The following is a 21,829-nucleotide window of genomic DNA, read 5'->3' as shown; positions in this document are numbered from 1 at the left end:
AGTCTGGTGTACACAAGACTGTGAGGAGGAGGCCCCAGTGGCTCCAGAGCCCGTCAGCTGCCTGAGGGCCCTTCACCTGCCTGGCTTACCCACCAGCAGCTGATCTGCTCACGTTACAAATCATTCCAGCCTCATTAGCTGCCCCTCTCCTGGTTCCTACCTGTTTGTTAGCTTAGTTCTAATTATACGAGAGTCATAAAATGCTTTTAAAATAGCCTGTAATTCACAATTCTTGGAAACTCTGGCAGGCACCTCCCCTGAGTAACGTTGAGCCTGGGAGCTTTTACAGCAAGCCAGGGTTGCCAAGGGGAGACTGAGGCCCAAGCTGGGCCCCAAAGGAGCGCTGGCTGAGATGGCATCTTCAGCACCATCTCTGGCCTTAGTGGAGGGTGGGGGAAGCAGCAGGGTCTCCATGGTGACCATGTTTTAAAGGCCTGCTCTATACCAGGCACTTAACATGCTTTATCTCCTGGGAATTTTACAGCTAAGGAAACTGAGACAGAGAAGGTGAAATGACCCACCCAAGGTGCCACAGCTGGTTGAGAGCAGAACTAGGATTTGAACTTGGGCTCCTTCTCCAAGGCCCTGACACTCTACACCACCCTGCATTCCCCTCCTACTCCACCCAGAGCTGGTGCCTTCATTTTCATCCTACATTCGACCCCCATCCCGCCACTTTGGGAAGGGTTAGTGTCAGCCTCCCTAAGTCTCACCATCCCCATCTGTAAAATGGGGCCCATGGTCCTTGCTAGCTGCCTCTGTTGCCAGGGCACAGGAGCTAATGGACTCCCAAGCAGCTCTCCAGAGTCCTGAGTGCCTGCATCCATGTGGAATGGCGCTCTTAGCTTGATTACAGACACTGTGGCAGCTTCCGGGAGGGGAAGTGTTTAATTGGGGTTTTATTTCCAGCACTAGGGTCTGACTTAATGAAATATCCCTGGGCCTCCTGGCATGCAGCCGCTGAGTTGCCTCCTTGTGTTGACAAGATGAGCCAAGCCCCTGGCTGTGATTGGCCAGCTCCTCCCAGGCCAGCTAAAGCTGGGCTGATGAGCAGGTTTTTGCCCAGACCACCCTACCTCCAACCAAGACGGGTGCCTGGGGACCATGAGCTCAGCCAGGAACCAGCCCAGGCTGGCTGAGCTTCTCAGGACATGGTGATCCCTTGACTTTGTTCCGGAAGGGCACGTTCGTGTGCACACACCTCCTCCCCAACCCCAGCTGGCCCGGGACAGAGGCCCCAGAATGTTGCAGGCTGCCTGGGGTCCGTGTGAGCAAGAAGACCTACTGGGAGGCGTTGCATGTCAGGAAGTCCAAATCTAGAGGAAGGGCAGAGGAGAAATGGCACATGGCCATTGTTGACTGTTAGAAGCAAGTTTGGCCTCTAACTTTTGGCCTCTGGAGGCAAAAAGCCAGGAGTTAGAGTCCTGACTCTGCTACTTCCTAACTAGATGATCTTGGGCAAATCACTTGGTTTTTTAGAGCCTCAGCTTCTTTATCTGTAAAAATAAATTTAACTGTGCCTATCTTGAAAGGTAGTTACAATGTGCAAAGGTGTCATGGGTACAGCAGGTGTTCAAAAACTGATTCTGCAAATGCACAGCCTATGGAGAGGGTATGTATGAAGCATTTAGGGAGGAAACCTGCAATTGTGGGGTGCCCACTGTATGCCAGGCCCTGCGTTAGCCGTGGGAAGTCATGCTGCTGTGGACTGGTGGTTTATGCAATGGGGACGCCCTTTCTGTGTCCTCTCTTACCCTGGCCCCCCAGCCTCTCTCTTTCATCCCATCCAGACCAGCTGCCAAAATAGGCTCTGACACCAGTTTCATTCCCCACAGGGTCAGTTCAGGTCCCCATTGCTACTCTTGGAGACTCTATAGCCAAGGACTGGTTTTGGGCCTATCAGACTTGACCCGTGGTAAAGAATTTCAGTCATCCACGCAGCAGATAAGAGAGGCATTTGGGGGTCTGAGAGGAGCTCTTTTAAGTTGCTAAGATGAGAAGGGAAGATATACCTCCCCTTATCTGCCCTTGTGTGTGCCTGACTTTGTTCGTAAAAGTACCAGAGGGGTCTCGAGTGCTCAGCCCACTTTTAGTCTCACTGCCAGAAGTTCTGCCATTCGAGTTTCTGTTTTTTGATCTAGGTGAGGTCTATTGAAATGCAAGTTCTTCCAGAAATAGTAACGCTGCAGGTGATTTGCCTACTGTATACACAGATAAACCTCTATCTCCTGAAGAGGAACCTAGTCCAGGGTTTGTTCATGAAAGGAGGAGAGAAGAAGGAAAGAGCAGGGAGGCTGCCCACCCTGCTCACCAGGGGTGATGGGTGACAGGGTGGGTGTTAGGGAAGGGCAAGGTCCAAGCAGAGGCCGGCTACTGCATGATAGTGCTGGAGGAGGGCTGTCACAGGGCCTGCCATAAAGGTCTCTCTGCCTTATAACAACCATCTTGGGATCTGTACTAGAAGATTCCACCTTGGGGACCCCTGAGGGGTGGGCTCTGGGCTGCCCACACTCCCCAGCAGCACACTTGCTAGTCAGCTTCTTTTGATGCTAATCTCCCTACCTGAACACTGACCTGCCACTGCCACCCAGGGCCTCTGTGGCCCCATTCTCTCCCTCCCTCACACTGTGCCTGCCTCCCACAGCCCAGAACCTGGTCTTTAAAGTCTTTTACCTCTTTTTAAAGAATTTAAAATCTTTTAAAATGTGTTCCAAACTCCAACTTCCCACCTGATCCCACTATGGCAATCCCATCTCCCTTTTGTTCTCTGTCCCAGGTTGCCACATTCAGTTCTTCTATGGGGAGCTAGTGAATGAGGCACTTCCTTCTAAATACAAGTGCCCGCTCCCCTCATCTCACATTAAGCCGGGGACACAGACACGCCTCTCCCTGAGCAGGTGGACAGTGGGGCATGGTGTATGTTTGGGGATGGGAGGGTCTGCCATTGCACCCAGATGTCAAGGTGGGTGCAAATGACAACAGGCCACGTCCCATCCACAGCTCTGCTGGGCCTGTGTTTGATCCCTGCTGGTTTGCTTTTATGCTATTCCTTTCTGAGAACTTTCTGTTTTTCCTGTGAGAGTTTTGATTCCCTGACCAGAGACTGTGCCTCCTCCCTCAGGCAGTGAGCCCCTGAGGGCAGGGCCTGGATTCTTCCCTTCTCAGAGCAGAAGGTCTCTTACTTGGAGATAGAAGCTTTGTCTTCCCCTTTGAAGGGAGAATAGCCGAGGGCAAAGACTGTGTCTACACCAGAACACTAGGACGTGTGGTCTCTGAAGGGAAGTTTGTGTGTCCTCCATCAGACTGGGGCTCCCTGAGCACAGGGCCGTGTCTCCCTCAGATTGGGGCTCCCTGAGGACAGAGCTGTGTCTCCCTCAGCCTAGGGCTCCCTGAAGTAGGGCCTGCCTCACTTCCTGTGTCAGGAGTTCGGTGTCAGCTTTGTTCTTAGAGTCCATTCTCCCTAAGGAGTGTGAGAGAGAGAAAGCTGGGAGCCCTGAGAATCAGAAATCGTAGAGGGTGCCATTGTCAGGGCTGCTCCTGCTCAGCCCCAGTCCTTGCCAGAAGGATAATTTGAGGCTGGGGACTCCATGGATATAGATTTGTCCATCTGTGTGTCTGGGTAGCCAATAGGAAATGCTGAGGAAAGCTGGGTGACCCTCACCTTAGTGACTCCTTGTCCTATCCCCGGGTCATCATAGTTTATGAAAGGAAGGCCCAGGTGTGTGTGTGTGTGTGTGTGTGTGTGTGTGTGTGTACATGGGACAAGTATGTTCCTAAGTCAGAAGTGTCAGTTCTGCTGCAGCAGAACTGAGGGATGAGGGGCTTCTACCACTGGGTGGGCTGCACATCTCTGGGCCACAGCTCAGCTGACATGTCTCCTCACCACTCAGTGCTTCAGGGTCATGTGTACCGGTTCTGCACAGCAGAGGGCCTCTGGCTGCACAAGGACAATTCCAGCCTGCCCTGGAGGGACCTGTCAGAGTGTGAGGAGTCCAAGCGAGGGGAGAAGGTGAGTGGAGGTGGGGTTCTGAGTCTGGGGGGCACGGGGGATCAGAGACCTGGTTTTTGGTGGGCCTGATATGGTCATGTGCTCCATCCCCCTGTCTCCGGGAATTCCCCTGTCTCCTTGCACAGCACATTCTCTGGGCAAAGGAGGTGTGTGTTTGCCTCTCTGGCCTTGGAACCAGGCCCTAGAAATGCCTGGACCATCTCCATGGGCCATTCTCTTTCTCGGTTCTGGAGGTCCCAGTGGGGACTGACTTGGGACCCCACCTTGGTCCCTGTGTCCTGGAAGGAGTGATGTAGAAGATGGAGGGCCATGGACTGCATCACTTACCCTTGTGTCCCTATGTGCACACAGAGCTCCCTGGAAGAGCAGCTCCTGTCCCTTTATGTCATCTACACGGTGGGCTACGCACTGTCCTTCTCCGCCTTGGTCATTGCCTCAGCCATCCTCCTCAGCTTCAGGTAAGGGGGTCAGGACCCCAGGAGGGGACTGCTTCATGCTCACTGGCCTGGTAGAGGAGGGGAACTCTAATCCAAAGTGACCATGATGCAGGTCTTTCTCTCCAAAGCTTCTCAGAGAACATGAAGTTGAAAATACAGGCCACAGTGCTGTATACTCAGTCTGCTCTCTGTTGTGTGTAACTGTGTGAGTATAGACTGAAAAAAAAAAAGAAAGAAAAGAAAAGAAAAGAAAACCAAACCACACAGACAGCCTTAACAGTGGATGGTAGGGTTGTGCAAAATCCTGAGAACTCTCTCCAGTGAGTAGGTATAGCTTAAATAGTAAAGAACTCAGTGGATTTTGGAGACCTCAGCGACAAGAGATTGTTCTCTCTTTGAGCTCACCTGCCCCAATGGAAAAGTTCTTCTTTAGGTCTAACCTAGATAATGCATCTCTTCTAGACCAGGAGCTTGGAGCAACCAACTTCCTCCCGCCCTCTCTGGGCTACACCAGGGGAGCTGGGTTCAAGGACAGGGAGCATTCTGAGGGCAGGGGAGCTTGGGACAAAACCAGCAGGAACAGGAAAGGTGGCATTCCTTCTCATGTCCCCAAGGCATGTGGCACAGTTCTGGGCACACAGTCAGTGCTCAATAAATGCATTCACTAGATGAATATTCTCTTTTAACATTAAGCATTTCAGAGATTTCAGTGATGAACGTATGTGCCATCCAGCCTTAGAAGTCAAGCATCCCATACAGTCACACTTCCCTTGTGACTCTGTCCCATCAAGTCCCAACCCCACCAGAGCTAACCCTTGGATGTATATCTTGTAAGTTCCCCCTCATTTCCAAATCCTTTTACTACACTTGTAAATAGCTGTAAAAATGCCCGTCATGGTTTTGTGTATTTTTAACAGCAGGCTGTACATATTCTCCTGTAATTTTTTTTTCTGACATGCTTTTGTGAGATCCACTCACACTGACTGTGTAGAAGTTCTGCTGCGCGAATATTAACTGCAATCCATATTCCATTGTTGTGGCACAGTTTCTTTGTTATCATTTCAATGGTCGCGTGAGGTGATTCCTTTTTTTTCTCTCTGAAATTCAAACCTTGCTGCTGTGGATTTATCAGCCGTGCCCCTGCGCATTTCCCAAGAGCTTAGTGCTAGGGGTAAGAATTGCCCACCGGGAAGCCACCAGTCGCTAGGTTGCTCTCCAAAGTGGTCATTGCCATTTTGCCCTCTCACCAGCAGTGAAAGAGTTCTCTTTGCTTACCATCCTCACCAATAGTTATTTTCAGAATTAAGTGTTGCCAACCAGAAGTATGTGAAATATCTCATTATGATACCGTTTGCATGTCTCTAATTCCTAGAGACACTGAGCAGTTTTTCATGTTGTATTTTATGAATTCCTTGTTCTTATCCTTTGTTTATTTTTATTGGTTTATGTGGCTTTTTCCTGTTTATTTTAGGCATTCAATATTCCAGATACTAATTGGGGATTTACCCTTTCTTAGTCTACGGCATTTCATTTTTGGGAGGAGGGGATGCAATACTGGGGTTTCAACTCAGGGCCATGAACTTGCTAGACAAAACACTCTACCACTTGAGCCACACCTCCAGTTCTTTTTGCTGTAGGTTATTTTTTAGATAAGGTCTCACATTTTTACCCAGGGCCAGCCTTGGACCTTGATTCTCCTACTTAGGCTTTCTGTGTAGCTGGGATCACAGGCGTGCATCACCACACATAGCTGATTTGTTGAGATGGGTTCTTGCCAACTTTTTGCCTAGGCTGTCCTTGAATGTCCATCCTCCTGATCTCCACCTCCCAAGCAGATGGGATCAGAGGTCTGAGCTACCACACCTGGCCATATTCTGTGACTTATTTCTTCACTCTGTGGAGCCTTTTATACATTTTAATTAAATGAAATTGGTTAATTTACCAATTTCTACTGATAAATAAGATTTATCAATAAATGCTATTAACTGGTAAAAATTAATTTTATCAATTGATAAAATGTATGATAATTTTTCAAAGGCCAAATTTCTTTATACTTCTATTTATACAGTCTTTCCTTATCTTAGGGTCACAAAGACAGTCACCTCCATTTTCTTCTAAAAGTTGAAGAGTTTTGCTCTTTCCTTATGGTTCTCTGATCCACCTGGAATTAATTTTTGTGTATGGTGAAGATCAGGGGTTTTGTTTCATTTTACCATAACCACATATAACTGGTCACCTCTGTACCATTGGTGGACAACCCATACCTTCCCTCGTGGTTTGCAATGTCCACTTTCCCATTTTTTTGCAAGGGTCCATGCATTTATAGGTTGGCTTTTGTCACTTATATTCTTTTCCATCAGTCCACAATCTTCCCTGTCCCAAAACCATGGTGCCCCTTCTGCTAAAAATTTATTAGAAATCCTGGTTCTCTCCTGGCCAGTGCTCTTACTTTGTGGTTTTTTAGGAGTCTCTAGACTATTCTTGGCCTTTTAGTTCTTTAAAAGGTTTTAAAGTTTCACAAAGAAAAACGACATGGCATTTTTATCATTATTTCATTGAATTTATTAGTTAATGTAGGGTGAATTAATTAACTCCTTCAAGACAGACTTTCTATTCGTAAGTATGCTATATCTGTGTGCATAATTCATTTAAGACTTTGCTAATGATTTTAATAATATCTTCCATTTTGATTTTACCCATCTTCTGGGTAGACTTATTTCTAGGTAGTCATTTAAAATATTATAAATTAATTATTTTTTTAATTTACTTTTTAATTCTTTAGTTGTTGGTGGCTGCTGTATATAAATGTATGTGTCAACACTTGCTGAACTCTGTTCTCACAATTTGTCTGTGCATTTACTTGGATTTTCTGTAAAGATATTCTGTCATCTGCAAATAAGAACCACTTTATTTCCCAATTCTTGTCCACTTCTTCCCTTGCCTTATTATAGTGTCTAGGATCTGTGGTACATGTTGAATAGAAATGATTATAGCACACGTCTTTATTTCGTTCCTGATTTTAAAGGAAATGTTCCCATAGTTCCTCAGTTGAGAATGATGTTCACAGTTGGGGGAGTGACTCAGTGGTAGAGTGGTTGCCCGGCTCTTTTGAGGACCTTGATTCAATCCCCAGCACTGAAAAAAAAAAATGATGTTTGCTGCTGGTAGGGTAGATAACCTTCATCAAGTTAAAAAATGCCCTCAGAGTTCCAGTTGCTCCACATGTTCGTTTGAAAGAATATTGACATTGTACCCAAGGCCTTCTGAATGCCTACCTGTACCTGGCCCACCTGCCCCTGTGTGCAGGCCTTTAACACATGGGTTTTGTCATGAGGCAAAACCTCATTGCGGAAACTGATCCTCACACGTATCTTTTTGGTTACACTTGACTGTACGACAGAAGCTGCTGCAGAGAGAAGGAAAGAGTGTGGATAAGAGGAGTACTGAGCACCCAGCTGAGCACTCTATGGAAAGGCAGGACTTGCGTTGGCCAGGATGTTCAAGGTTATGGGGAGAAGGGCGTTCACAGAGAAAGGAAGGAAGACATGAACATAGTCCCAGAGCTGGACACATGCCCCGTGTGTGGGTTAGCCTGAGAGCCAGGGCTGTAAAGCAGAACTGTTAGCCATCTTGCCAGGGAAGGGCCCTGTTTCTCTCCCAGGCACCTGCACTGCACCCGGAACTATATCCACTTGAACTTGTTTGCATCCTTCATCCTTCGAGCACTGTCTGTCTTCATCAAGGACGCTGTCCTCAAGTGGATGTACAGCACAGCTGCCCAGCAGCACCAGTGGGATGGACTCCTCTCCTACCAGGTGTGTGATGCGGCCAGGAGGGGCCTGGGGAAGAGTGGGCAGTCGCTGAAGGCTGCTCATCCTTGGCCCTCAGGGAGCCTCCAGTTTGATGGGAGAGGCAACCTACCTTGGGGAGCTGCCAGTCTGATGGAAGAGACAATTCCACTTGGGCAGTCTGACCCTGCCTCTAAGGGAGGAGACCCTGCTTTAGGGAATTCTCAGTCTGAAGACAGGTAGTACTCTCCAGAGACACCTGAGTTTGAGTCCCAGCTCTGCCACTTACTGGCTGTATAATTTGGGACAAGTCACTTAACTGCTCCAAGGCATGGTTTTCTCATCTGCATGGGGCTGGTTATTATTACACTTCCTTCCACTCCGGATAGGGAGGAGTCAATGAGCTAAAGCATATGGAGTTCCTAGACTAGCCCTGGCCAGAAGATGTAAGCTCTCTTGTCCTGGATTTTCCATGGTAGGGTAGCAGCTGGAGCAGGACAAAAAGAAGTACTAAGAGAGGCAGGAGGCAGGGCTGCTGTCCCCACCAGACCCTCCCTCTGCCTCCAGGACTCTCTGGGCTGCCGTCTGGTGTTCCTGCTCATGCAGTACTGCGTGGCGGCCAATTACTACTGGCTGCTGGTGGAAGGCGTGTACCTGTACACGCTGCTGGCCTTCTCGGTTTTCTCGGAGCAGCGCATCTTCCGGCTTTATCTGAGCGTAGGCTGGGGTAAGACCCAACGTCCTTCTCTTCACCACCCCCCACCAACGACCTGCAGCATGGGAGTGGGGGACCCAGGCCCCCTTCCAACTTGGTACTCAGAACGCACTGCTGGGCCAAGGGACAGAGGCCACTGGATGGTCCCCCTTGGGCGCAAGACACTTGCTGATGGGCTATTAAGACACCTCGAGGGGTTATGGTTACCCATCCATCCCCAAACTCTCCTCTCAATGGAGTCCTCTACCCTCTTCTGGCCAAATACCCACTCCTGCCTGCCACTGCCACCCATGGAGGTCACTGCACTGCCCTTAAATACTCCTGCTCCTGCAGTCCTTTGGGGAAAGAGTTTCACACCCAGTCCAGGGCAGACTAGGCCCTGAGCTAAATGGTGAGTCCTGGGCTTGAAAGCGGGGAGGGGTCAAGAGGGTGGGCAGTGGAGAGGGGCCTTGGGTAGGATGTTCTGTCACGTGAAGATGAAGAGAGAGGCTCAGAGGAGAGCCAAGTTGGGCAGGGTGGGCCCACCAGAGAACAGCCAAGGAAAGGGGTGGACCGCAAATGTGCCTGGAGCCCAGCTGGAAATGTTCTAGCCAAAAAAGTTTGCCAAGAACCATCGAGTCTTTTTTTTTGCTGGAACATTTCTGGTTGTGCTTCTGCCTCTCGTCATGTGGGATTCTGATGAGGGGCAGGGTTGGGGTTCAGCATGGGGCCAGGAGCCCTGCATTCACAGGAAAACAGATGCAATAGCTATCCCCTCCTGAGGGCCCCATGGCACCTACCTGCGGCAGAGCCTGAAAATAGGCCCTGTCCTCCGGCCCTCCCTGATCTGGTTTCTCTTCTTCATGCTGTACCACAGTTCCAGCTTGTCACTCATCCATTCACGCCTCTCATTCCTACATCCTCTACCTTAGGCTGCTCTTGACCCCTGCTGTCCCTGACATCCAGGGACTCCCCGGGTCAGTCACAGCAGACCCCTTCCTCAGCACTCCTTCTTTCCCAGACTGGTCCTGTCTCTAAGCCTTTGCAAGCCTGTCCTTGGCCCAAGAATGTTCTGGAAGGGTCCTCCCCAATTGGGGTTGCCTCAGGCCAATGGGTCTTCCTGGTTCTGTTCTCTAGCCCTCTCAACCCCTGCCCTGTCCTCGTACTGCATTCACTTTTGCTGGTGTTCCTCAGTCCCAGCAGAGAAGAGTAGCTCTAACAAGATTTTAGTGTGACCAGTGTCTTAAGGGCACCAAGATCCAGAGAGGAACAGGGCCTTAGACACAGAGTGGGCCCTGGAGCCTAGGCCCAGTTCCCGGGCCCTGGGCCTCCTGCCTATCTTGCACAGGTCTTGGCCTATGCTCACCCTTTAGTCCCCTGCAGGCCCCATCAGGTGTAGTGGCAAGTGGTCCTGGCTTCTGCACACAGATCCTTGCTTCTCTCCTTCCTTCCCCAGCACTTGCTCTTCCCTGCTTGGCCTTTCCTCCCTTCCTGGGCCTCTTCATTCTGTCAGGCAGTCAGGCAGGCAGGGGCAGCTGGAGAGCCCTACAGGCCCTAGGGGTGGGGGCAATGACAGGCCATAGATGGGGCTGCCTTCAGGGTGGGGACAGTGTCTGTTCATTCTGGGAAATAGCATCAGCACTGTTAGTGCCTGTCACCATAGCGACCTGGGGGCAGAACCAATCAAAGGGACAGAGTCATGTGTGCATAGGAGTAGGGTGACTGGTAGGGGTTGGTGGGAACATACAGTGCTCTGGAGGTCTCTGAATGGGAGATGGGGGAAGGGCTGCCTTCTTTTTTCTACCACCTCATACCCTAGCTCAGGGCTCAGATTCTGTGGCACATGAAGGTGGGAACCAGAGAATACCCTTCCCAGAGCAGAACATCTTTTTCTTGAGGAATTGGGGTGGAGAGGGGCAGGGAGAGGTAGAGGAACATGGAAAGAGAAAGTGAGGGACCAGAGGGTTCTTCTGTGGTGCCAGGAGGCCTGGCCCCAGTTAGGGGACAACTTTTAGCTTCATGTTCAACAGAAGAACCAAAATTAGGATTACAGCAAAGTTAGGGGGGAGTCCCTAAAAGGCATGTTAACTCCTGCTGCAGTCCATGATCAATTGGGTACCCCCAGAAACTGCACAGGAAGGCAGGTGAGTGATGAATGCGGGAACATTGCTTCCCAGAGCCAGTTCTATGTTTCTTGATGTAAGCAGCTTTCCGCCAGCCTGTCTTGGTTTTCTCAATGGCAGAAATGCACATGGCAGGGCCGTGCTTGTGATTTTTACAAAGGCCTCGTTCACAACATGTTAATGAATCTCGCCAGGCTGGTAAAACAAATGAGCTCCCCATACTAGAGTGAGGTCTCAGAGCAAGAGGACGGCAGATGGCCGGGGATGCTCAAGAGGAAGCTTCTGGATGTGTGCATGTGGCTCAGGGAATTGGTGTGTTTTGCCTGGAGACTTCCTTCACTCATTGATACATTGGCTCACTTAGTCATTCATTTATTCCATTCTTACTGAGCATGTTCTGGAGCCCTTGGAGGTCATCCCATTTTTGGTGCAGTCTCATGGAGGCCTGTTTTTACAGAATGCCAAGAGGTCTGGTCTGTGTGGAAACACATGGCCTGGTGACAGAGCACTGATGAAGAATGCTGGCCAGCTGTGAGCTACCTCACTTCTTCCTCCTCTCCCTTCATCGTCAGGCACAGTGCTGCTCAGTAGCTGCTGTTGGGTGGACATCAATGAGTTGAGGATGTTGATGGTGATAGGAAAGGCTATGAAATGGGGTTCTCTCCTGCAAATGTGCCCTGGGAGATACCCCACAAAGCCACACATGCACACACACACCTGTGCCCACATACCTCAATATGTGTACCCTTCTTTACCTCAGACACCCACGCAGCCAACTTGAGAGAGGCATTGGCAGAGAGAAGCAAGGAGAATGTTAGCCTAGAAAGCCATTGAGGGTGATGGGTGGGGAATTGCAGTTCCGGAGTCCAGTCCCACCTATATTCCTGCTCCATCTCCTTATCTGTCATGCAGGGATGGAAAAGCCAATTAAATTAACCAGCACAGGTTGCGCTCTCAGCATGAGGGAGGCCTGGGCTTTCCCTGCAAGGAACTGGAGGCCAGTTGTGTTAGTTATCCATTGCTATAGAACAAATGACGCCAAACTTCAAAACAATTACAGCAATGATTGCTCTGTCAGTTTGGTTGCTTAGGAATCTGAGTTCAACAACAGAGATCTGTCAAGTTGTTGTCCAGGGCTGCCCTCATCCCAAGACTTAACCTAGGGTTGGGCAGGTGGGGGGGTGGTCTATACTTTCAAGGTCACTCACAAGGCCGTTAGCAGGAGATGTCCATTCCTTGCTGCAGGACCTCTCTGTAGGCTGAGTACCCTCATAGCCTTTCCCCAGAGTAAAGGGGGGGGCAGGGAAGAGAGAGAGAGGGAGAGAAAGAGAGAGAAGCTGCAGTCTTTTATAACCTAATCTCAACAGTGACATACCATTACCTCTGCCAGTTGCTATTGGTCACGCAAACCAGTCCTCATCAATGTGGACTACACAAGAGTGTGAGGTGGGGAACCTTGGGAACCATCTAAGAGGCTGTATGTCACACCAGTCAGACTCAGCTGTATTTGTCATCTTTGCATTACTATAATGAAATACCTTACAAAGAGAAAAGATTTATTTAGCTCACATTCTGGAGTTTGCAGTCCAAGATCAGGTGGTCCATTGCTTTGGGCCCCTTGTGGCGGTGTGAGAGGGCAAAGGCAGGGTGACACGGCTGAGTAAACTCGTCATCTCATGACCAGGAAGCAAAAGGGAAATGCTGGACAGGTCAGGATCTCCAAAATCCCTCTTGGGAGTACACCCTCAATGACCTAAGGACCTCCCACCAGGTCCCATCCACTAAAGGTCCCTTCCATTAGCGCCACCCTGAGGACCAAGCCTTTAACACATGGGCCTTTGGGGCTGAGTGGAAAGTCTTGCCAGAGCTGTTATGGTTGGCCACTGTGGATGACTGGTTGCCTGTTAGCATCAAGGACAGGGCTTCTGTGTCTCTTCCAGGCTTCTGCACAGGTTGTGAGTGGGTGCACAGGGTAAGGAAGGAAGAATGGAAGAGGCTTGTAGGCTGATGACACAAGGGAGGACAAGGGCATCCGAAAGTTCTCCTTAGCCAGTATGTCCTCCTGACCATATCATCCTGACCCTCTCTGCTACTTGGATGTTTGTGTCCTGGTGTCTCAGGCAGGACCCTGGGACAAGTCTTGACAGTGTGCCTGGCACACAGGAGGAACTGGACTATGAGGACCTCTCTCTAAGGAAGAGTCCAGGCCATCAGAGTGGGGTTCCTGCCACCTCTGTTCTCCCACCACTTCTTTTCTCCCAAACACCCAGACCAGCCTACAAATGTGGTTTGGGGCCAGGCAAGGACAGGGGCTGGAGATGTGAGGGCCTGGGGTGGGGAGAAGTATCTGGGCCCCGTGGCAGTGGCTTTGACCTGCCAGCGCCTCTCCCCTCTCTTTCTCTCTCTCCTCTTAGGTGTTCCCCTGCTGTTTGTTATCCCCTGGGGCATTGTCAAGTACCTCTATGAGGATGAGGGGTGAGTGTTCTGCTCCAAGGGGCAGAAGTCCCCATTCTCAAAGCCCATGGGACTCTGTGGCCCTGTGGCCCAAGGCTCCTACTTTTTTGGGAGGAGACACCAAAGACCCAGGAGCTGAACATGTGAATTCAGTTGTCAAATTCCCCCTTCCTGTCTCTGTCTCTGTCTGCCCTGGGACAGCATGATGCTGAATGGTACTGAACCTTCGGGGTATGTGGTGCCCTTCCGCAGGCTTTTCTGTAACGTGTGAGTGAAATGTCTTTTTTTGTATATGATGCTGGGCACACACATGACTGTGTTCCTACTTCCATGAGGGGTTGATTGGGGGCCGTCTGTATCTTTCTGTGTGTGACCAAGTACTGCCGGTCACTCAATGTATGTGTGTATGTGTGGCTGTGTAGTTGTAGCGCTCTGTGTGGAGCTGTGGGACTGGTTGTTTCTTGGGTAGCTGAGGTGGCTGTGTGTAGCACTCTGCATGACCAAGTGCATTTGTGTCCCCTGTGCCTGTCACAGGAACTAGGGGCTCCATGAGTCTAACTGGATGCATTGTGTGCCTCTGTCTCCTTCCCCAGTTGCTGGACCAGGAACTCAAACATGAACTACTGGCTTATTATCCGACTGCCCATTCTCTTTGCCATTGGGGTGAGTGATGGTGAGGGTTGGGAATGGGAAGTATGGTGAACCTGGGCTGGGGCCAGGGAAAAGACTGGGGGAGGATGAGAGGGTCCATGCCACCTGCTCATTTGCTCTGCAGGTGAACTTCCTCATCTTCATCCGGGTCATCTGCATTGTGGTGTCCAAACTGAAGGCCAATCTCATGTGCAAGACAGACATCAAATGCAGGTGACCTAAGCAAGCTGGTTCCTTTGGGCCCCTCAGCACTCCCTTCTGACAAAGAAAGATCCTAGGATGCTTAGCTTGGAGCCCTATGTGGCCCTCTTCTCCCACCCAGGCTTGGCTTGGAACCCCTAAGCCTTTCTTTCTTCACCCTGTCCTTGGGCAAGCCCTGGGCTTCTGTGGTCTTGATCTCTGTTCCTTCCCTCTGGGCCACCTGCCCCAGGTATTTGGGGCATCCAGGTCCCAGATGGCAAGAAGCGGATAGGGCACAGAGAGGAGAGGAGTCCATGCTTGAGACCAAGAATGACTCCAGAAGTCTTGTCATGCCGCCCAGGCTTGCCAAGTCTACTCTGACGCTCATCCCTCTGCTGGGAACCCACGAGGTCATCTTTGCCTTTGTGATGGATGAGCATGCCCGGGGCACCCTACGCTTCATCAAACTGTTCACAGAGCTATCCTTCACCTCCTTCCAGGTGACTCACAGATGGCACGGTTGCATGGGACACCCTAGCCTGGGGGAGGGGCAGACACTGACCTGCATCACACGGACAGGAAGAAGAAAGCAGGCTGAGTTTGGGGGTAGTGGACCCTGCTTAGGGCCACATGGCCAGGGCAGAGTCAGAGTTAGTATCCCTTGGTGTCCTGACACATACACAGATAGAACCCAGTTCTGGGGCACTGGGATCTGAGTGGGAAATTTTCATACTCGGGTGTGCTGTGCTCCTTGGGTCTTGCCTCCTCAAAGAGGGGTGTCTGCAGAACATTTGCAGTTTCTGATCAGGGCACCTCTTGCTCCTCAGAAAGGAAATGAGAAGGAACACTTGGGGCTGCCTGATGTGGAGAGAAGGATGTTGGGGCTATAACCCCAAAGCACTTCTAACCAAGGCCTGCCTACCTGCAGGGCACCTCCCTCTTTCCCCCTTCCTGCTAATGTACTTCTCTTTCCAGGGGCTGATGGTGGCCATCTTGTACTGCTTTGTCAACAACGAGGTAAGATCTAAGGAGCGACCGTGGGGACCCTGCTGGGCTGCCACCATTGGGTGGGTGGTGTAGCGCTTTGCAATGGGGACTCCCAGCCGTCTTTATAGCCAAAACCCCACTCATTCCACAGTGGCCTAGAGTTGAGGAGACACCTTGTCTATATATTCTTTTTTTGTGTATTCTCTTTCTCTCTGTCTCTCTCTCTCTCTCTCTCCCTCCCTCCCTCCCTCCCTTCCTCCCTCTCCCTTCCTTTCTCCTTCTCCCTCTCTCTGTTTGCTCTGAATCTCAGTTTCCTCATCTATAAATTAGGGATAACAATATCTACCTATGGGATTCCTGTGAGGATTAAGTAAATAAAATCTGAAAAGGTAGGAAGGGGAGCCAAAAATAAGGCCTATTCCTAGCCAGGCATGGTGCTCAAGCCTTCCTAGTGGGGAAGTTCTTGAGACCCCTATCTCCACCAATGGCTAGGCACAGTGGCATGTACCTGTCAAATAAACTATGCAGGGAAGCATAAATAGAAGGATTGTGGTTGGGCACAGGCATAAAGTGAGATTCTATCTCAAAAATAACCAATACAAAGATGGCTGGCAGAGTGGCTCAAGTGACAGAGTGCCTTCCTAGCAAGTGTGAGGCCCTGAGCTCAAACCCTGGTACCACCAAAAAGAAAAGGCTAGCCCCTCCTCAGGGCCCCACGTGGAAGGCTCCAGCTCCTCAGAGCTGCTTCTTTGGCATGACAAAACATTTTATGGCTGCTCAGTAAGCAATAGCTATCATGTATCTTTCCTGAGCATGAGGCAGGGCGAGAGGCATGGGAGGAGAGCCTTTCCTGTCCCTAAGGCCTCCTCCAGCCTCCTGGAACTGGCTTCCTATGACTTGGGGCATGTGACCTTCAGATCTCTAAAAAGGAGGAAAACTGTGTTTCCTGTGTGCCTACTGAAATAAAGCTGCTCAAGTGTTTTACTACAACCAATCCTGTGCAGCAGGCACTACCCCATTTCACAGATGAGAAAATTAAAGCTCAGCATGGCGAAATGAATAGCTCCGGTCCACCAGCTAGAAGGTGGTAGGACTGCGGACTGGGGGAGGGAGCCCAGGAACGTCTCAGAGCAGCTGGGGCTGCAGAACTGGAGGCAACACCTCATGAAGAGTGAGCTTATATGGTATTCTGGTGTCCTTTGGGCAGGTTTCAGGTGGCCCCGTGCTCTGTTTGGAGGGTAGGTCAGAGCAGGAGGGTGTAGAGGACATTCAGAGGGACCCTGTCCTTGATTGGCAGGAGGCTGCAGGCCAAGGCAGCCTTGGTTCTCTGCCACAGCTGAGTTCTCACAAAGAACGTCTTAGGAACTGAAGCAGAGAATTCTGCAGGGAGGCCTCCCTTCAACAAGAGAACGAGCTCTGTCCCTGAGCTCTGTTCCTGCATATGCTAGCCTGGTAGAGATACATGGACAGGAACAGTGTAGCATGCATCCCTGTGGGAGTGAGGTGACTCTGAGGCTCCCTACTGCCACCTTGTCACTTGGGCTGAGTCCCTGTTTCCCACTTCTCCCTCTGCTGTTCCTAAAGCCACACACTCTTCTGAACCCCAGCTCATCCCCTTCTCCTTACAGCTTTGTGAGGAGGGTGGAATGAGCACACATCACTTTTCCACCCTTGGCAAAGAACCTGACCTTGAATCCCCAGAGGTGCACCTCTTTGGCCAGGCCTGGCTATAGGCCCCACTGGCCTCTTCCCTTACGCTCTCCAGGCTGGTGCCATGGGTCCAGGAGATTCTGCTCAGAGGGTGGAGATTCTGCCTTCTTACAGTTCACTGTCAAGTTCCTTTAAACCTACCCCAGAGACTCCTCATACCCTGGCATCTCCAGGCACAAGGACAGACACATCACCACTGGGCCACAGAAGACATACATGGCTCATGGGCTGATGTCTCGATCCACAAAAACTATTCTCCAGACATGGTTGTCATGGAGATGCTAGGTACTTGTGACCTGAGGAGAAAAGATGGCCTAAGCATTGGTCTCATGTGGCTGTCAAGACCTGCACCAGCTGCTGGTGGGCAGGGGAGGAGAGGGGAGGCCTGGAGATGGGTTTGCTATAGCTCATGTGTGAGGGACCCAGTGCAAATCACTGCCTCCTTTGTCTCTTCTCCCCGGATGTAAATGGAAGTGAGCGAGTTTTACCAACTCACCCCAGTTCCCAAGCCTGGAATGGTGCCTGGACAGAAAGGGTGCTTAGAACCCTTTGCTGAACTGCAGAGCTCAGAAGCCACACAGGAGGTGAAATCAGAGCATGAGGGAGACATGCTGGGTTAGGGGTCCAGAATCCATGCCATTGTCTTTGTTTCATTTTCATTACTGAGTAATAGAAGGACCCAATGTTAGATGCCCATTCATTTGACTTATTTAAACACACATAGTGAGTACCCACTGTACTCAGTACAGTGCTCAAGTACAGGGATGCTGAGAGGACAACAGTGAGACCCTGGCCTCCAGGAGTTTCCTGCCAAGTGGGGAGGAGACATGGCCATGTACAAGCAGGACTGAAGAGCTGTTGCAAGCAGGAGGTCAGCAGTTAGGAGCTGGGTATTGGAGACAGGTTGGATCTAAGCTCAAATCCTGGCCAAGCCCTGGGGGAAATAACTTAAGTACTCTTGCACCTTTGTTTACTCACCTCTATGAGGTGGTGGTGGGGCAATAGCAGGAGCTACTTTACAGGGCTGGTGACAAAGGTAACTAAGAAAATCTAGGGTGTATAAATAGTGGTTTTTAAAGACAGTTGTGGTTACAGGGCTGCCGTGCAGGTTCAGAAACAGTGCTGAAGGAAATGGGCATGTGCCTACACTCCAAATCCTCCTGGTGGCCCTATGATCTCTCACTCTCTGAGGTGGCTTCCCATGGGTGTGCCTCAGTTTACCATCTTTCTCCCCTTCCCCAGTGGAAGGTTGTGAGAAAAGACTGGCCATCCTGCAGCTGCACAAAGAGAGGTCACCATCTGTCTCAGAGTTCCCATCCCAGCTGCCAGCACACACTGCACACAAGCTGAGCTGGGCAGGGAGCTGGCCATAGGTAGTGTCTGCTCCACCTCCTTCCCTCCCTCACCCAGGCCTGGGCTTCGTGACGCTGCCTGGGATAGCAGGCTGTCCTGGCAGGCAGGCTCTGGGCGATCTCAGCTGTACTCAGCACAGAAGTTCTTTTAAGGGATGGCATGCAGCCACGCCAGGCGTCTTGCTTGCCTTAGCTAGATGGATGACAAAGAGGGAGGAGAGGAGGGTTGTTTGCATAGGGCTGGTGGGGAGATTGGCAAAAAGCCCCTCACCCACAACTGCTGGCAGCTGGCTGTCCTGGTGACTTGGGCTTGAGAGAAGTCTCAGACACGCCTATGAGGCAAGGCTGGGAGCAAGAATAGAGACATCAAAGAAGTTCTGGACAACAAACTTATAGGAATGATGCCCAGAAGTCCAGACCCCTCGGGAATGGCTGAGAAGCTTCCAGCAGCCCTCTCTGGGAACTAGTCACAGAATCATGATGGGGCCACACCACTACCATAAGCTCTTGAGGGGTTGGGGCTCCTCAATGCTCTTTGGTTTGTATCTTTCTGCCCCAGGATGCTGGTCCCAGAGCATCAGTTCTCTTGAGAGGCCCCAGCTCAACCCAACAGGGATTCTGGCTGTCTGGGCTCACCTGGGCTGGCTTCCCCTCCCATGCTCACCATGAAGTGCATTTGTTTAAACCCAGGCTGGGAAGCTCTGTGCTGCCGCTTGTCTCGGCCTCCTTGCTGTCTTCATTCCCTCCTCCCTGGTGAGGTGTGGGGGGATGAAAACCCTTAAGGTGTTTAGCTGGTGTGGGGATTAGGGGTGTGCCAACCCCTGTCAGTCATCCAAGCTGCATTCAGAGGGTGTGATCCCTCTCCCCTCCAATTCTCTCTCCCGTCCATCTCCCTGTATTTTTCTCTTGCTCTCATTCTCTTCTGTGAAATAATACTGTGATGGATTGTAAAAGGTACTTAGCTGAATCACAGAGTTTAGAGATGGAAAAGACCAATTAGGTCATCAAACCCATCTCTCTCCTGAGGAGAGGCAGAAAATAGGAGACGACAATAAACAATTTTATTGGGATATTAATTTAGGCGCCCGAAGGCCTTGACTTGTGTCTCTTAATATAATGCAGTGGATTTTTCCCCTTCCCCACTAATGTAATAATGGGGCCATTTTGCAGGCAGTCAGTTTGCATGATGGCTTTTGTTTCTCTTCTTTTCCCACGGAAGGTCCAGATGGAGTTTCGGAAGAGCTGGGAGCGCTGGCGACTGGAGCATTTGCATATCCAGAGGGACAGCAGCATGAAGCCCCTCAAATGTCCCACCAGCAGCCTGAGCAGTGGGGGCACAGTGGGTAGTAGTGTGTATGCAGCCACCTGCCAGGCCTCTTGTAGCTGAGCCCCTAGCACCACCCTTCCTGTGGTCCTTGCTGCTGGCTAGGTGGCCATCCCAGGTGGGAAGAGACCCTCCCAGGGACAAGGGAGGCAAGGGACACATGCACACCTACATCTCTGCTTTTCCTCCCAAACCTATCAGACAGGCAAATGGGCAGTGCCCCCGGCGGCCATGGACACATTTTCTCCGAGGAGAAGCAGCCTGCTAATTTGATCATTGTGGCAGAAGGAGAGGAAAAATGATTGCTGCTAAAATGAGGAGGATTTCTTCCTGTTAAGTCACAAGGCCCTTGGGGTTCCCCCAGACAGAGCAGCAAATCAACTCCAGACTCAAACTCAAGGTCAATGGCTTATTAGTGGGATTAGGGCCTGTAGGAGGAAGTGGTTCTGCAAGAGGCCAGTATAACCTCAGCCAAATATAACTTGGCAATGGAAGCCAACTCTTCCCATATCCAGTTAGGGTCACCACCCTTATCTGCGTCCTCATTAAGGGAAGCTCTTTGTGCATCTGTGTTGCTTGTTTCCCTCATCTGCCTCTTTATCTCATCACCCAGTTCCTCCTCAGGAAATTTGTTTGGGTCACCAGCAGTGACCAAATAGCTGGAAATAGCTGTGAGTGGTGTCAAGAATAAGCACTGAGAAGATGCCTGAAGATTTCCTTGGCTAGTGCCCACTTCTTCCCTGGCTACTTAGAGTTGTTTTCCTGTCTGCTTCTGCCATGCCCAGCAAACCAGGGCAAGCCTACTGCTGAGAAGCACAGTCCTGGGGTAGAAGATCTCAATTCTGTTCTACAAATGCTCAAGGATCCTCTGAGGTTCATCTAGGGACACTTAAGAAATGTCCCCACTGTGGGTATAGAGTACCTGCCACTGCTGGGGATCCAGAGAGTCACTGCCTCCACCTCTCCATGGAAGTGCTTTTTATCTGTGGCCAGATTCTGTATCCTGAATGAATCTGATTTCAGGGGATGTGACTCTCCAAGTGAAACCAACAGTTCCCATCATCACTGTGAAGGCAGGCCCCCTACCTTTGAAATTCCCCCTACTTGGGAGCTTGTATATACTTTATTCTTTTTTCTTTATTGCTATGAATAGTCTGTATGTGCAAATGTGCAATTCTGATTTCTCCCACATGATCAAAACAAAAACTAAATCATGGTTGCTGTGATGATTTTGGAGGGAGTGGGGTAGTGATTAATTTGACTCACCCACACTTTCAGCTAATTAATGTTTACCCTGCCTCCACCCTCATCCCATAAATAATAGCAGAAAGGCTGGATGGGGAAAATCTATCGGTCTTGACCCCAGTGGTGGTGAGAAGACAGACAAGTAGCAGCACTTCAGAGACCCAGACAAAAGGAGGACAACTATGGGGGTAGGGGGAGCAATGAGTCATGGAAGCTGAGGAAGTTTCCAGGGCAGGGGAGAACTCCTGGGAGTGCTGACCGCCTGTGAGGGCTTCAGATGGATCCCCTTGTGAGCCATCTCTCCCTTCTCCTCCTGTTTAAATGGTGAGGGGCCCCTCCTCCCAATGCTTTCACCAGACACATTCTCCTGTGACCCTCAGAGAGCCATGTGGTGTGCAGGTGAAATAATGGCACATAAAACCCTCCAAGCAGAAAATTTCTTATACTTCAGTTTCAGTGAAGTGCTGTGCCTGTGTTAATAGGGAACTGGAACCTCAGGCTAAAGAAGGGAACTGTGCAGCCAGTGTGCCTCTTTGACTAAGGCAATGGGGCAGGAGTGGGGGCAGGGAAGGCTTTCTGCTCCCCCAGAACCAGGACAGGTTTCCCACGAGGCACCACTTCTTGCTTTCTCTTTGGGAGCAGTGGGGAGATGCGCACCAGAGGGTTGGTGTGGGGTACAGCTCTGGCACAAGTATTTCAAGTTTTGGATAAACTGGAAGGTTTTGAGAATTGTTATTACACAAAAGCAAAAAAAATGCAAATCAATATAATTACCTGAAATAAATTGTCAGGGAGAAAGATTGTGGGGAAGAAAGTGCTAATAGTTGGGTGCCAGGAAAACTTAAGACAATTTGGTTTAAATTGTAGAGTTCTTT

The 21,829-nt window shown here is 50.4% G+C and overlaps 1 protein-coding gene across 1 annotated transcript in view; it reads left to right on the top strand.

Moving 5' to 3' along the window:
* Positions 1-20,920, top strand: part of Glp1r (glucagon like peptide 1 receptor) — a 32,448-nt gene extending 11,528 nt beyond the window's left edge. Inside the window, exons 4-13 of the mRNA XM_020186325.2 lie at positions 3,891-4,009; positions 4,361-4,467; positions 8,108-8,261; positions 8,802-8,961; positions 13,466-13,526; positions 14,099-14,168; positions 14,281-14,369; positions 14,698-14,836; positions 15,312-15,353; positions 19,605-20,920. Coding sequence (XP_020041914.2) covers positions 3,891-4,009; positions 4,361-4,467; positions 8,108-8,261; positions 8,802-8,961; positions 13,466-13,526; positions 14,099-14,168; positions 14,281-14,369; positions 14,698-14,836; positions 15,312-15,353; positions 19,605-19,772 — 1,109 coding nt within the window. The 3' untranslated portion in view covers positions 19,773-20,920. The remainder of the gene's footprint in view (positions 1-3,890; positions 4,010-4,360; positions 4,468-8,107; positions 8,262-8,801; positions 8,962-13,465; positions 13,527-14,098; positions 14,169-14,280; positions 14,370-14,697; positions 14,837-15,311; positions 15,354-19,604) is intronic.
* Positions 20,921-21,829: the final 909 nt, after the last annotated feature.

Source organism: Castor canadensis, chromosome 8, assembly GCF_047511655.1.
Source record: "Castor canadensis chromosome 8, mCasCan1.hap1v2, whole genome shotgun sequence".
Taxonomy (NCBI): domain Eukaryota; kingdom Metazoa; phylum Chordata; class Mammalia; order Rodentia; family Castoridae; genus Castor; species Castor canadensis.
Note: the sequence above shows the minus strand (reverse complement) of the source record. Positions and strands in the feature narration are given on the sequence as shown.